The following is a 13,435-nucleotide window of genomic DNA, read 5'->3' as shown; positions in this document are numbered from 1 at the left end:
AGCCAGTCCTGCATGCCCATTGCACACTGCTCCTCAGCCTCGCTTGGAGGTGTCTGTCGTAATGATGACGCGCCTGGACACTTGCTGTAGGGGAACTCCTGCCCGTAGAAATGCAAGGTCTGTCCAAGGGCTGAACAAGTGGCGGCAGATCGGCGTGATGGCCACGCGACGTGTGCCAAGGCGCCATACCCATCTCGGGACTCGAGTCTGAAGCCAGTGCTGAAGCGGTCTCATATGCATCAACCCTAGTGGCATGACCGGTGCCGAGGATGCCATATGCCCCAGGAGCCTCTGAAAGTGTTTCAGTGGAACCGTTGTTCTCTGCTTGAACAACTTCAGGCAATTCAGCACCAACCGCGAGCGCTTGCTCGTGAGGCGCGCTATCATCGAGACTGAGTCTAACTCCATGCTGAGAAAAGAGATGCTCTGAACCGGGGGGAGCTTGCTCTTTTCCCAGTTGACCCGAAGCCCTAGCCAGCTGAGGTGCCTGAGCATGAGGCCCCTGTGTGCACATAGCAACTCTCGAGAGTGAGCTAGAATCAGACAGTCGTCGAGGTAGTTGAGTATGTGGACACCCACTTCCCTTAACGGGGCAAGAGCTGCCTCTGCGACTTTCGTGAAGACACGAGGGGACAGGGACAGGCCGAAGGGGAGGACCTTGTACTGATACGCCCGGCCGTCGAAAGTAAACCATAGGAAGGGTCTGTGTCGAGGTAGAACATAGACGTGAACCAATCTTGATGCTGGACACACGCCAAAATGTGCTTTGGAATCAGCATCTTGAACGGGAGTCTGTGCAAGGCCCGGTTCAGAACATGCAGGTCCAAGATTGGACGCAACCCACTGCCTTTCTTTGGTACGATGAAGTAAGGGCTGTAAAACCCTTTCTTCATCAAGGTTGGAGGGACAGGCTCTATCATGCCCTTGCTCAGAAGGGTTGCGATCTCCGCACGCAAGGTGGCGGCGTTCTCGCCCCCTCACCGAAGTGAAGCGGACCCCGCTGAACCGGGGCGGGTGCCTGATGAACTGAATCGTGTAGCCGAGTCGGATGGTCCTGATTAAACACCACGATGGGTTGGAAAGTGCTAGCCACACGTCCAAGCTCCGTAAGGGGACGATCGCGTTTAATGTACCTGTGGGTGGGGCCTCGCGGCGGGAGCAAGCAGGGGGTGCTATGTCGAGGAGCCTCATTTCGTCTCGAACTCGTGGCTGTGCTGAGGGGACCCTCGAAGCACTTACCTTGCTCCATGCACCAGCCGGGCCGCCCTCGTACCTGGAGGTAAAAGGCGAGGCAAGGGGGGCGGCTAGAGTGGCTTTCCCCCGGAAGAAGGAAAGCTGCGACCGCAACATTGCCATGGTCATATTCTCGCAATGAGAACATGAACCATCCACGAACACTGCCTCAGTGTGATCACTGCCCAGACACATGAGGCAGCACCCGTGGCCGTCGGAAGTGGTGAGATAACGACCGCATCCAGGAATCACACAAAGACGGAAAGATATCTTTATAAAGATGCGTCTTTAAAAAGACGTTCAACATCAATGTGTATGCTCTAATAGAGAAAATATACTCTTTAGCAGGAATATACACACTTTTAGCGCTGTCGAAGCGCCCAGGGGCGAAATCTGCACTCGTCGTGCAGAAGGAGATAAAGCAGCTGGAAATGCACCGTATTTGCAACAGCATACGCTTCTTAAGAGGTGAATGGAACAGCAGTAGTATTCAGCTCGCTGATAGTACAACCGCTCGGCTCCGAAGAAAAAATCTGAATGAGTGGTTGCGAGCCAGCTCCTTTTATACCCGTATGTCCAGGGGAGTGGCATGCAAATTCCATTCGCCAGTTCTCATTGGCCTTTTCTCAAAGATCTGAGGTGTTCGGGGCTCTCAAGAGCGACATCTAGTATCACTATATCAACACAAGATCGAGATAGTGACAGAAGGGGAACTCATTTTAGGTGGGCATAGGCCAAATCCATTGAAAGATAGATGGGCATCCAGCGTATGCCTGCGTATTACAGGCTGTAATACAGTGAAGAGGAATGCATATTTTATAAACGTAACCACCCAACCCAAACCCCAAACCTAACAATCAGTGGAGTAAACATGTAATGTTAAAGAGAAAAATGCAACCTCCAAATTATGCTCGTCACCGATTATGCGAATGTGATTACTTCCTGGTTACAAAGCGGAATTCGGACCTGGGTTTCCCACGCTGCCGATGCAACACGCTTCCGGTTGAGCCATAGGGGAAGGAAAACACTGTGAAGCCAATGCAAAAATGTCTAAGAGGAGATGACGCATGTCGGTGAGTCTGCATAATGTGGTTGATCCAAGGGTACCTCAAAGTATCGGAAACATCATCGACTTGTGATCATGTTGTAGGTAACCACATTTTACAGTGTTATTTGCTTTCAATTTCTGTCAAGGTGTATTTTGTAGCTCGCATAGAGCTAATAAAGTGTGAATAGCTGAGCAAGAGGACATAAATTTATAACATCCCATTCCCAAACCTTGTCATTTAATAAGACCTACAGGTACACTTAAGAAAAGTTAATCTAAAAGAATGTGCTTCATGTGGTAACATACAGTTGAAGTCAGAAGTTTACATACACTTTGGCCAAATACATTTAAACTCAGTTTTTCACAATTCCTGACATTTAATCGAAGAAAACATTCCCTGTCTTAGGTCAGTTAGGATCACTACTTTATTTTAAGAATGTGAAATGTCAGAATAATTGTAGAGAGAGTGATTTATTTAATCTTTTATTTCTTTCATCACATTCCCAGTGGGTCAGAAGGTTACATACAATTTGTTAGTATTTGGTAGCATTGCCTTTTAAATTGTTTAACTTGGGTCAAACATTTTGGGTAACCTTCCACAAGCTTCTCACAGTAAGTTACTGGAATTTTGTCCCATTCCTCCAGACAGAACTGGTGTTACGGAGTCAAGTTTGTAGGCCTCCTTGCTCTCAGATTGAGGTCAGGGCTTTGTGATGGCCATTCTAAAACCTTGACTTTGTTGTCCTTAAGCCATTTTGCTACAACTTTGGAGGTATGCTTGAGGTCATTGTCCATTTGGAAGACCCATTTGCAACCAAGCTTTAAATTCCTGGCTGATGTCTGAGATGTTGCTTCAATATATCCACATAATTTTCTTCCTTATGATGCCATCTATTTTGTGAAGTGCACCAGTCCCTCCTGCAGCAAAGCACCCCCACAACATGATGCTTCCACCCCCATGCTTCACAGTTGGGATGGTGTTCTTCGGCTTGCAAGCCTCACCCTTTTTCCTCCAAACATAATGATGGTCATTACGGCCAAACAGTTCAATTTTCGTTTCATTAGACCAGAGGACATTTCCCCAAAACGTAAGATCAAAAGTAAGAAGCACTTGCAAACTGTAGTCTTTTTTTTATGGTGGTTTTGGAGCAGTGGCTTCTTCCTTGCTGAGCAGCCTTTTAGGTTATGTTGATATAGGACTCGTTTTACTGTGGATATAGATACTTGTCTACCTGTTTCCTCCAGCATCTTCACAAGGTGCTTTGCTGTTGTTCTGGGATTGATTTGCACTTTTCACTCCAAACTACGTTCATCTCAAGGAGACAGAATGTGTCTCCTTCGTGAGCAGTATGTTGGCTGTGTGGACCCATGGTGTTTATACTTGCGTACTGTTGTTTGTACAGATGAACGTGGTACCTACAGGCATTTGGAAATTGCTCACAAGGATGAACCAGACTTGTGAAGGTCCACTTTACTTTCTGAGGTCTTGGCTGATTTCTTTTCATTTTCCCATGATGTCAAGCAAAGAGGCACTGAGTTTGAAGGTAGGCCTTAAAATACATCCACAGGTACACCTCAGATTAGGTACACCTCCTATCAGAAGCTAACTGGCTAATTGTCTAAAGGCTTGACATCATTTTCTGGAAGTTTTCAAGCTGCTTAAAGGCACAGTTAACTTATATGTAAACTTCTGACCCACTGGAATTGTGATATAGTCAATTAAAAGTGAAACAATCTGTATGTAAACAATTGTTGGAAAAATTACTCGTGTCATGCACAAAGTAGATGTCCTAAACGATTTGCCAAAATTATAGTTTGCTAATATAAAATCTGTGGAGTGTTTAAAAAATGAGTATTAATGACTTCAGCCTAAGTGTATGTAAACTTCTGACTTCAACTGTAAATTAACTGGTTCAATACAAGACAAAAAATTGTAATTATCCAATTCAGGCAAATACAACCCTACTTGCTCTTTATCACAAAATGCCATTTTATTTTCACTGACGTTTTAGTTTTCACTAAAATAAAACACTTGAGATTCAAGGTATCCAATGAAAGTCACAGACATACAGTACTATATGTTTGTGTGTATTATTTATTAGGTATGTGCACAAGTAATCAAGAAATCGAGTACTCGTTCAGCACCAAATAACTGACTATTAAAAATACTTCTCGAAAATAGAAAAATTATTTTATTTTGCATATTTACCTGCCAGAGGCAACTCTGAATTATACCGTACTGTCCCTCTGAATCTCTCACCAAAATACGCAGTTACAATTGAGTGATTAATTCATTGGAAATTGCAAAGAAATGTCATTAGATGCATATTGTTTATTTCATTTTTTTATTTCCAAAGGAAACCCAAAGTTTGTTGAAGCTAGCTAAAACAGAAACTGTCCTTGGTAACTTTTGTGAATAAAACAAAATATACATTTCATGTAATTGTCATAGCTGTTATTTTTAATTTACGTTTTAATTTAAGTAAACGATTAGTCATTTTTGTGCAAGTTAACATACTCAACTACAAAATTATTCGATAATATCCATCGCTATTATTTATGTAAGATGATTATATCTAATGATGACTTGAGGCTAAAATAGATTTTATAAAAGAAAATCCATGTTAGGCAGAACACTTGTTATTTAGGTCACATTGCATGCCATTACATGTTAATAAGCTTCTTTTTTATAAGTGTTTGTGATATCTGCATCACTTTGCGTGCATGTGCACCTGTCAGTGCAGTGTCTCCCAATATGTGTGCGTGACTTTACATCTGTGTGTGCCTGTGTCAGCACAGCTCGTGCTAAGGCATGTCCCGTGCAAGCAAAATATTTGAGGCACATTCCACACTCTGTAATCTGTTTTCCTTTCTTGAACTGAGGCCAATTAAATCAGCAGCTTACACAGGAAGTGTCATAGGCAGCCAACAAGATGCCCCATGTTACGCATTCAATATTGCCTTTGATTTGAATCTAATGCACATTTTTTGAGTTTTTACAAATGTTTTGAATGTGTTGTCAGATGGGAACACTATGTAACTTTCATGTCTTTTGTACTTGTGTAGCCAAAACGGAAAGGCGACGTGGCTTTTTAGCGCTGCAACTACAGATTGAGTACTGAATGAAATTTTTTGTGACCCTTTTCTGAAGTCCTTGATTATCAGCTTTGATCCTGATCTGAGGTAGCATGTACATGGTATTTTGTTTAACTGTCTATTCTTTCTTCCGTGCACTCTTTCTTAGATTGCCTGTTACAAGAGAGGCGTCATCCAGGCCTTTGCAGAGAAACATGATCTACAGGTTGGTTTAAAGGGAATTTTTAGCCCCTTAAGTAAACAATTGCCTAACACAGATTTGAAGTCATGTATGTCCAGACAAATCTCTCAAACATTTCTATTGCTGCATGAGTTCAGTCTAACCATAAACATTTTGGCTGGTTAAATAGTGACTATGCCATGCAGAAGTCACTCTTTTTTGGGATATATACTAATTTATGGATTTTTCTTATTGACTATGTATAGACACTACATACTGAAACATGCCAATTAAAGGATTCATGTCATGGATTTTTATTTTATTTTCTTCCTTGAGGTCCACTTATTATGTTCGTAAAGTTTTCTTGCACAAAAAACAGTCATAATGTAGTATTACATGACCTTTTTCTACACTGTGTTTAGCCTTCTGTCTGAAATGCTCTGTTTTACCCGTAGTACATCTTTGAGACACGGCCACTGTTCTGATTGGCTAACATCTTTGCAGAGCGAACGCCATCTGGGTACTACATGTATGGAACCAAAAATGAAAGAATGAAAACATGCAAGCAATTTACAAAATCCACTAAAACACTCCAGACAGTCATTGATAGCTATACTGTATGTCCCAATAAATGTGAAGCACACATTCAAATTACAACAGTTGTTCGACTGAATAACTGAAAACTGAACAAAGTCGGCACACTGTTGCTTCCCAATACTTATATTATCAGGCATACACATTTTGGATATAAAATAAAAAAAAGCTGACAACAGTTAAATTAGTCCAGACTAATACAAGCAGTGAATGTGAAAGGTTAATACATCTCTTAACCTAAGACGGTGGGCTTGTGGGTTTCCCCTGTCTCTCTCCGCATTTATACGCTTCCCTGTGCCAAAATTTGCCATGAAATTTCAGTATTTTCTTGCAAGCATGCGCTAAGTGTAGGCGCAAGTAGGTATGGTGAAATTGCACGCGCAACACGCAAATAGGCTGGATTAAGTGCAATTTAATTCTGAGGATTTCTCCAGTTATTATTCCACCATCTGTGTCCTATTATATAGTTCATTCCTTCAAGCACCAGTGATATAAACCAGGACAGCACATTCATAAAAAATTGGTTGTGTAAATGGACTGTATTCAATGAATTAGAAGAATTTAAAATTACGTTATTTTGTGCATTAAATATGTCCTTGATGATTTTCGGGCATATTTCTATGACAGTGACACGCTCCTTTTATACGCATGGAAAATGTGCTTCTCCTCAGAATTTGGATGTACGCTCCATTAAATGACAGAGAATGTAAGTATTATTAATCGTTTAATAATTTCCATTTACTGACACACAAATCATGGCTAGTATTAACAGTGATTGTATTGACACGCAATTCACTTCTGCTGTGAGTGGGGGGGCACATATGGGGGCCAGGCTTCTGTCCCCCCCCAGAACTGACCCTGCATATAAGACGGCTACAACTCCGACCAGCAGGGACATAATTTGGTGTTCCACAACATTTTCAGAGTTTGGACATGAACTTTATTTCCACCTGCTGGTGAAATCTCCAAACTGCAAATGCTGGAACAGAGTTTGAACTTTGCGCTGAGTTAAGACGTGGTTTTAGTGCAACAGCCTACAGTATTTCTCAGGAAAATACAAAATTGTAATTAACATACGATACACCCACCATTTGCATGCATACACCCACAATAGCACAAACACTCCCACACACGCCCACTTGTGCTTTGCGCTGTATAAAAATTGGATAAGACGTTGCGCACGGTTGTTGCGCGTAGCCCAAAGTATGTATGATGGGTTTCAAGATGACTAGTTAACTAAAAGTAGCATTTAAATTAAAATGCCTGACATAGGGCTTAAAAGTGAATTATAATTTCAAATTGTTTTTATAAAGTACTTTTTGTTGCAGTATAAAGTGCTATGCATGTGAAACATGGCATATCAGGATAAAAATCATACGCAACATTAAACAAGCAAAATTACAATTTAAAAAAATACAGTTAAACTAAATTAAGACATAGGCTAATACTTAGCACTAAAAAGACCAATAGCCAGTTGAGAGATGCAAAATTCTGTGTTAAGGAGCCAAATATAAATAAAACTGTCTATTACAGACTTTTTATTCACCTCCTAAACTTTGGTTAGTTACTCTAAGTTACAGTACAATACTCTTCTACCTGGTCTCATAGAATCACGTTACTGTACCTACATTTTTGCTAAATTATTTTTACATTACTTGTTGTACTGCATGTATTGCAGCAGTTCGCTGTTGAAATAAACACTAGAAGTGCTAAAACAATGACTTTATTCACTTTCACAGAAATCAGGTAAAATGGCCGATTATCAGTTCATAAACACTGTTTGCCCTGTTCCTCACACAATGCAATGTCATGACATCAAAACATTTTTACTATAGTGTACTTTATAGTGCAAGGCGATGCATTTTAACGTTTGCGTTACATAACCAACTACATTTACAAGCTTGTTTGAGTGTGATCAAATTGCGTTGTAGCTCAATTGATTGCATGAAGTGTGATGCAAAAGAACCGCGGTACGAGTCCTGAGGGTACCAGAGTTGACGTGTCTGCCGAAAGTGTCCAAAAGCACCATAATATGATGTAGTTGCATCAGCAATTTTGTTTTTCATCTCACATTTGCTTTTTATGACACTATTGGTTAGGTTTAGGATTAAGGTTTAGGGTAGGGTGGTCGGTTTAGATGATTTAAAACTAGTGCTGTCAGTCGATTAAAATGTTTAATTTCTCGATTAATCTCATAATTTATAATAGTTAATTGCATTAAATCACAGATTTTGAAAGTGCTGAAGTTTGACTGTATATACAGTGCATCCAGAAAGTATTCACGGTGCATCACTTTTTCCACATTTTGTAATGTTACAGCCTTATTCCAAAATGGATTCAATTCATTATTTTCCTCAAAATTCTACAAACAATACCCCATAATGACAACGTGAAAGAAGTTTGTTTGAAATCTTTCAAAAATTTATTTAAAAAAAAAAAAATAAAAAAATAAAAAATCACGTACATAAGTATTCACAGCCTTTGCTCAATACTTTGTTGAAGCACCTTTGGCACCAATTACAGCCTCAAGTCTTTTCGAGTATGATGCTACAAGCTTGGCACACCTATTTTTGGGCAGTTTCTCCTTTTCTTCTTTGCAGGACCTCTCAAGCTCCATCAGGTTGGATGGGGAGCGTCAGTGCACAGCCATTTTTAGATCTCTCCAGAGACGTTCAATCGGGTTCGAGTCTGGGCTCTGGCTGGGCCACTCAAGGACATTCACAGAGTTGTCCCGGAGCCACTCCTTTGTTATCTTGGCTGTGTGCTTAGGGTCGTTGTCCTGTTGGAAGATGAACCTTCGCCCCAGTCTGAGGTCCAGAGCGCTCTGGAGCAGGTTTTCATCAAGGATGTCTCTGTACATTGCTGCATTCATCTTCCCCTCGATCCTAACTAGTCTCCCAGTTCCTGCCGCTGAAAAACATCCCCACAGCATGATGCTGCCACCACCATGCTTCACTGTAGGGATGGTATTGGCCAGGTGATGAGCGGTTCCTGGTTTCCTCCAGACATGACACTTGCCATTCAGGCCAAAGAGTTCAATCTTTGTTTCTCATGGTCTGAGAGTCCTTCAGGTGCCTTTTGGCAAACTCCAGGCAGGCTGCATGTGCCTTTTACTGAGGAGTGGCTTCCGTCTGGCCACTCTATCATACAGGCCTGATTGATGGAGTGCTGCAGAGATGGTCGTTCTTCTGGAAGGTTCTCCTCTCTCCACAGAGAAATGCTGGAGCTCTGTCAGAGTGACCATCGGGTTCTTGGTCACCTCCCTGACTAAGGCCCTTCTCCCCCGATCGCTCAGTTTGGTCAGACGGCCAGCTCTAGGAAGAGTCCTGGTGGTTCCAAACTTCTTCCATTTACGGATGATGGAGGCCACTGTGCTCATTGGGACCTTCAATGCTGCAGAAATGTTTCTGTACCCTTCCCCAGATCTGTGCCTCGATACAATCCTGTCTCGGAGGTCTACAGACAATTCCTTGGACTTCATGGCTTGGTTTGTGCTCTGACATGCACTGTTAACTGTGGGACCTTATATAGACAGGTGTGTGCCTTTCCAAATCATGTCCAATCAACTGAATTTACCACAGGTGGACTCCAATCAAGTTGTAGAAACATCTCAAGGATAATCAGTGGAAACAGGATGCACCTGAGCTCAGTTTTGAGTGTCATGGCAAAGGCTGTGAATACTTATGTACATGTGATTTTTTTTGTTTTTTATTTTTAATAAATTTGCAAAGATTTCAAACAAACTTCTTTTAAGCTGTCATTATGGGGTATTGTTTGTAGAATTTTGAGGAAAATAATGAATTTAATCCATTTTGGAATTAGGCTGTAACATAACAAAATGTGGAAAAAGTGAAGCACTGTGAATACTTTCCGGATGCACTGTATATATATACTTCTCTTCCTGTCAACATGCATTTATTTACTTCTTAGGAAAGAAAACAAAACAACATATAACAGTAATGCTTTATTAACATTTTCCAAACAAAGCCTTCCACATTATGAAAATAGAAATGTACTAAAACAGCACCAATTCAAGTAAGAAGTATCAAAAGTAAGACTAAGTGGGAGGTTGATTAATTGAAAGAACCAGTCTCCATGTATCTGTTCAAATGACAAAATTATCTGTATCTGTCTCTGTATTCAGATAGAACCGGGTGTGGGCGGGGCTTAAACCGGAAGTGCGTCAAAACTAAATGAAATGCCCATTTTAAACTGTTACTCTTACATTTATAGTTTCTATAAATAAAATATGCCTTTTCATAATAATAGTCTAATAATAATAATAATAATTACTATTATTATTATTATTATTATTATTATACAATTATTATTTTAAAAAATATGATTTTATTCTTTTTTTTTCTTACCATATGAAACTGAATTTGTAGGCTACATTAACTGTGGAATATGTTGTGGTTTCTCTTGGTATTTCAGATATTAAAATCTGCATGAAACACAATTTTCGGTTGTCTGTGCATGTATAACATTATTCTGAAGACAGGAGGTGTCAAGCAAAATGTGAAATGTTAAGCACACATTGTCACGTCTAGATGTGTTCATGTTCATGTTTTGTGTTTATGTCTTTTATTTTGAAAAGTAGTTCCATGTCATGTTATTTCCTGTTTCCCTGCCATGTCATGTGATTCCCTGTTTCCATGTCAAGTCATGTGATCATCCTGTTTCCCTCATTTTCTTTGTGTCTGTGTCCCAGTGATTCATAGTCTTGTTATTGGTTCTATCATGTCATTGGTTTATGCTCATTGTATTGTTATCTTGTTTAGAGTTCTGTTTGTTCATTGGTTTATGTTTCCCATGTCCATGTATTTAAGTCTCATGTTTCCATTGTGTCTGGGTCAGGTATTGAATGTATTGAATGTTGGTGTAACATCGTTGTCAAGTCAAGTCAAGTCAAGTCAAGTCAAGTCAAGTCAAGTCAAGTCAAGTCCAGTCAAGTCAATTCCTCGTTCACGTTAATGAATAAACTGCACTTGGGTTCTACACTTCATTGTCATCGCCTGCTTGCCAGCCTGCCAGCTAAAGTTGCAGAATACCTGACCCCCCAAAATGAACCCAGCAGATCTACTAATATGTCTACGTCAAGGAAAGCGTGCCATAGAAGACTACATAGAGGACTTCTGCATCCTGGCATATGAGGTGGAATTCAATGAGATCGCCCTCAACACTTTTTTCGTGCAGGCTTAAATGAGCCAGTGCACTTCTGGATGCCTGGCAGTTGGATTACCTTCAATCTAGCTCAAAATATCGACCTTGCCCGGCAGATAAGTGGTTCAACTTTCACTGTGGGGGAGGCGGATAATGAGCCAGAGTGCCACGTCATGGCCGCCGAGCCAGAGTGCCACGTCATGGCCGCCGAGCTTGTGCCACCTTCTACCCTAGATCCTGAGCTTGCTTCATGTGATGTCACAGCAACGCCTCAGCCTGCTCCGTGCCATGTCACAGCAACGCCTCAGCCTGCTCCGTGCCATGTCACAGCAACGCCTCAGCCTGCTCCGTGCCATGTCACAGCAACGCCTCAGCCTGCTCCGTGCCATGTCACAGCAACGCCTCAGCCTGCTCCGTGCCATGTCACAGCAACGCCTCAGCCTGCTCCGTGCCATGTCACAGCAACGCCTCAGCCTGCTCCGTGCCATGTCACAGCAACGCCTCAGTCTGCTCCATGCCATGTCACAGCCAAGCCCCAGACTTCTCCATGTTTAGTCACTAGACTTGACTAAGTCAAGTCTAGTCTAGTTCATGTTTATGTTTTGTTCTCGTTCACGTTAATGAATAAACTGCACTTGGGTTCTACATTTCATCGTCATCATCTGCTTGCCAGCCTGCCAGCTAACGTTACAGACATTTTGCAGTAATAATTAATACAAATTCAAACATTAAAAAAATGAAAATGAAATCAATATAGCCTACAAACAGGTGAAAGTCCTGCAAGTCTATCAGGAATTTTAATGATAGGACACCATTATTTAGTTAAATATTAATAATTTAAAATTGATATAGCGCCTTACCAGCGTTCAAGAACACTTAACATTCTCAAATATAAATGTGGTCAACTTTAAGAGACGGAAAGATGAGCTCCGACGTTAAATTACTTCAGGTCAGGAATTTAACATCGCGCTCAGGTTTAGGCTATAAATAAATACATGGGAATCACTTGTGAATCATGTGATACATTAACATAGACATTTCAAGGAGTGGAAAGTGTATACGATGTCGTATCTTAGTTAATGTTACACTTGACAAGCTGCAGAAGCACACAATTAACAGAGACCGCAAACAGAGTCAAGACCATGCCCATCCGAACTGAAATCACAACCTGTGCATTTTCATTCATAAGGTTTACACTTTAGAAATACTGGCTGCACAGATTCATAAATTCGTTGTTATTTTGGATATGTTTATTTGAAATGTCGCTTTATCCTTGTGCTTTTTGGATAATCAGTCATACAAATATTTTTTATATTATTTGGATGAATCCGTTATTCGTTTTGAAGTCATTATTCGTGCCTGTCCAAATAAGGTATTTGGCTTCGGGCACATCCATATTGCATAGTCACTGCAATGTGCATTAAATTAGTTAATTTTGACAGCTCCATCTAAAACACTATAGAGCAATAACCTCAAAAGAACATTTAATTCGGTTTTAACGGTAATGAACCACATAATATAATTTTGCATTATGTCGCCATAGTTACGTAATTTTATGAGATCAGGCTCGTACTCTTTAGGCTAATCATAATGTCTTTCTTTTTCCTAGTTCAACCCTCCACAGAGGGTTTTGCCTTCCATTCTGCAGACCTGTTTGTCTTATTCAGTGACTGCTAAACTGGCCCCCAAATGGAACAAAGCTGGCCAATACCTTATTGCAGGTGAGAGAAAATATCCCTGAGACAATACACCAACAAAAGCCTCATTATTACCACATGATTGTGATAGACTGCAAAAAATTAAGAATGAATTTTGCTTGTGTGCATTCATATGACACAGGCATTAGGCAATGACCGCAAGTCAATTCTCACTAAAGAAAAGATTGTTGTGTTTTAAATTGCTTTTAGTAAGGTCTTGCTAGTGTAAGATCAGAGTAAAGTTCAGTTTCTGGCTGATTTTGCTGGTGTGTAATCTAACTGTTGCATCACCTTTACCTTGAGCCTTATTTCTAGTGCAGGAATGAGTAATGCATGGAGGCTAACAGACTGGATGCTCCCTCTATCTCCTTTACTGAGCTAATATTTTATTGCCTTGGCTCAAGAAATGTGTCAGCAACTTTATTTTCAGTTCAGCCTCAGTTT

At 40.8% G+C, this 13,435-nt stretch overlaps 1 protein-coding gene across 1 annotated transcript in view; it reads left to right on the top strand.

Moving 5' to 3' along the window:
* The window catches only part of LOC127434213 (uncharacterized protein C18orf63), a 56,496-nt gene that overhangs the window by 6,905 nt on the left and 36,156 nt on the right, over positions 1-13,435 (top strand). Inside the window, exon 3 of the mRNA XM_051686777.1 lies at positions 5,526-5,586. Coding sequence (XP_051542737.1) covers positions 5,526-5,586 — 61 coding nt within the window. The remainder of the gene's footprint in view (positions 1-5,525; positions 5,587-13,435) is intronic.

This window comes from Myxocyprinus asiaticus, chromosome 44 (genome assembly GCF_019703515.2).
Source record: "Myxocyprinus asiaticus isolate MX2 ecotype Aquarium Trade chromosome 44, UBuf_Myxa_2, whole genome shotgun sequence".
Lineage (NCBI taxonomy): Eukaryota > Metazoa > Chordata > Actinopteri > Cypriniformes > Catostomidae > Myxocyprinus > Myxocyprinus asiaticus.
The sequence above is the reverse complement of the archived record's forward strand: the minus strand, read 5'-3'. Positions and strand labels throughout refer to the sequence as shown.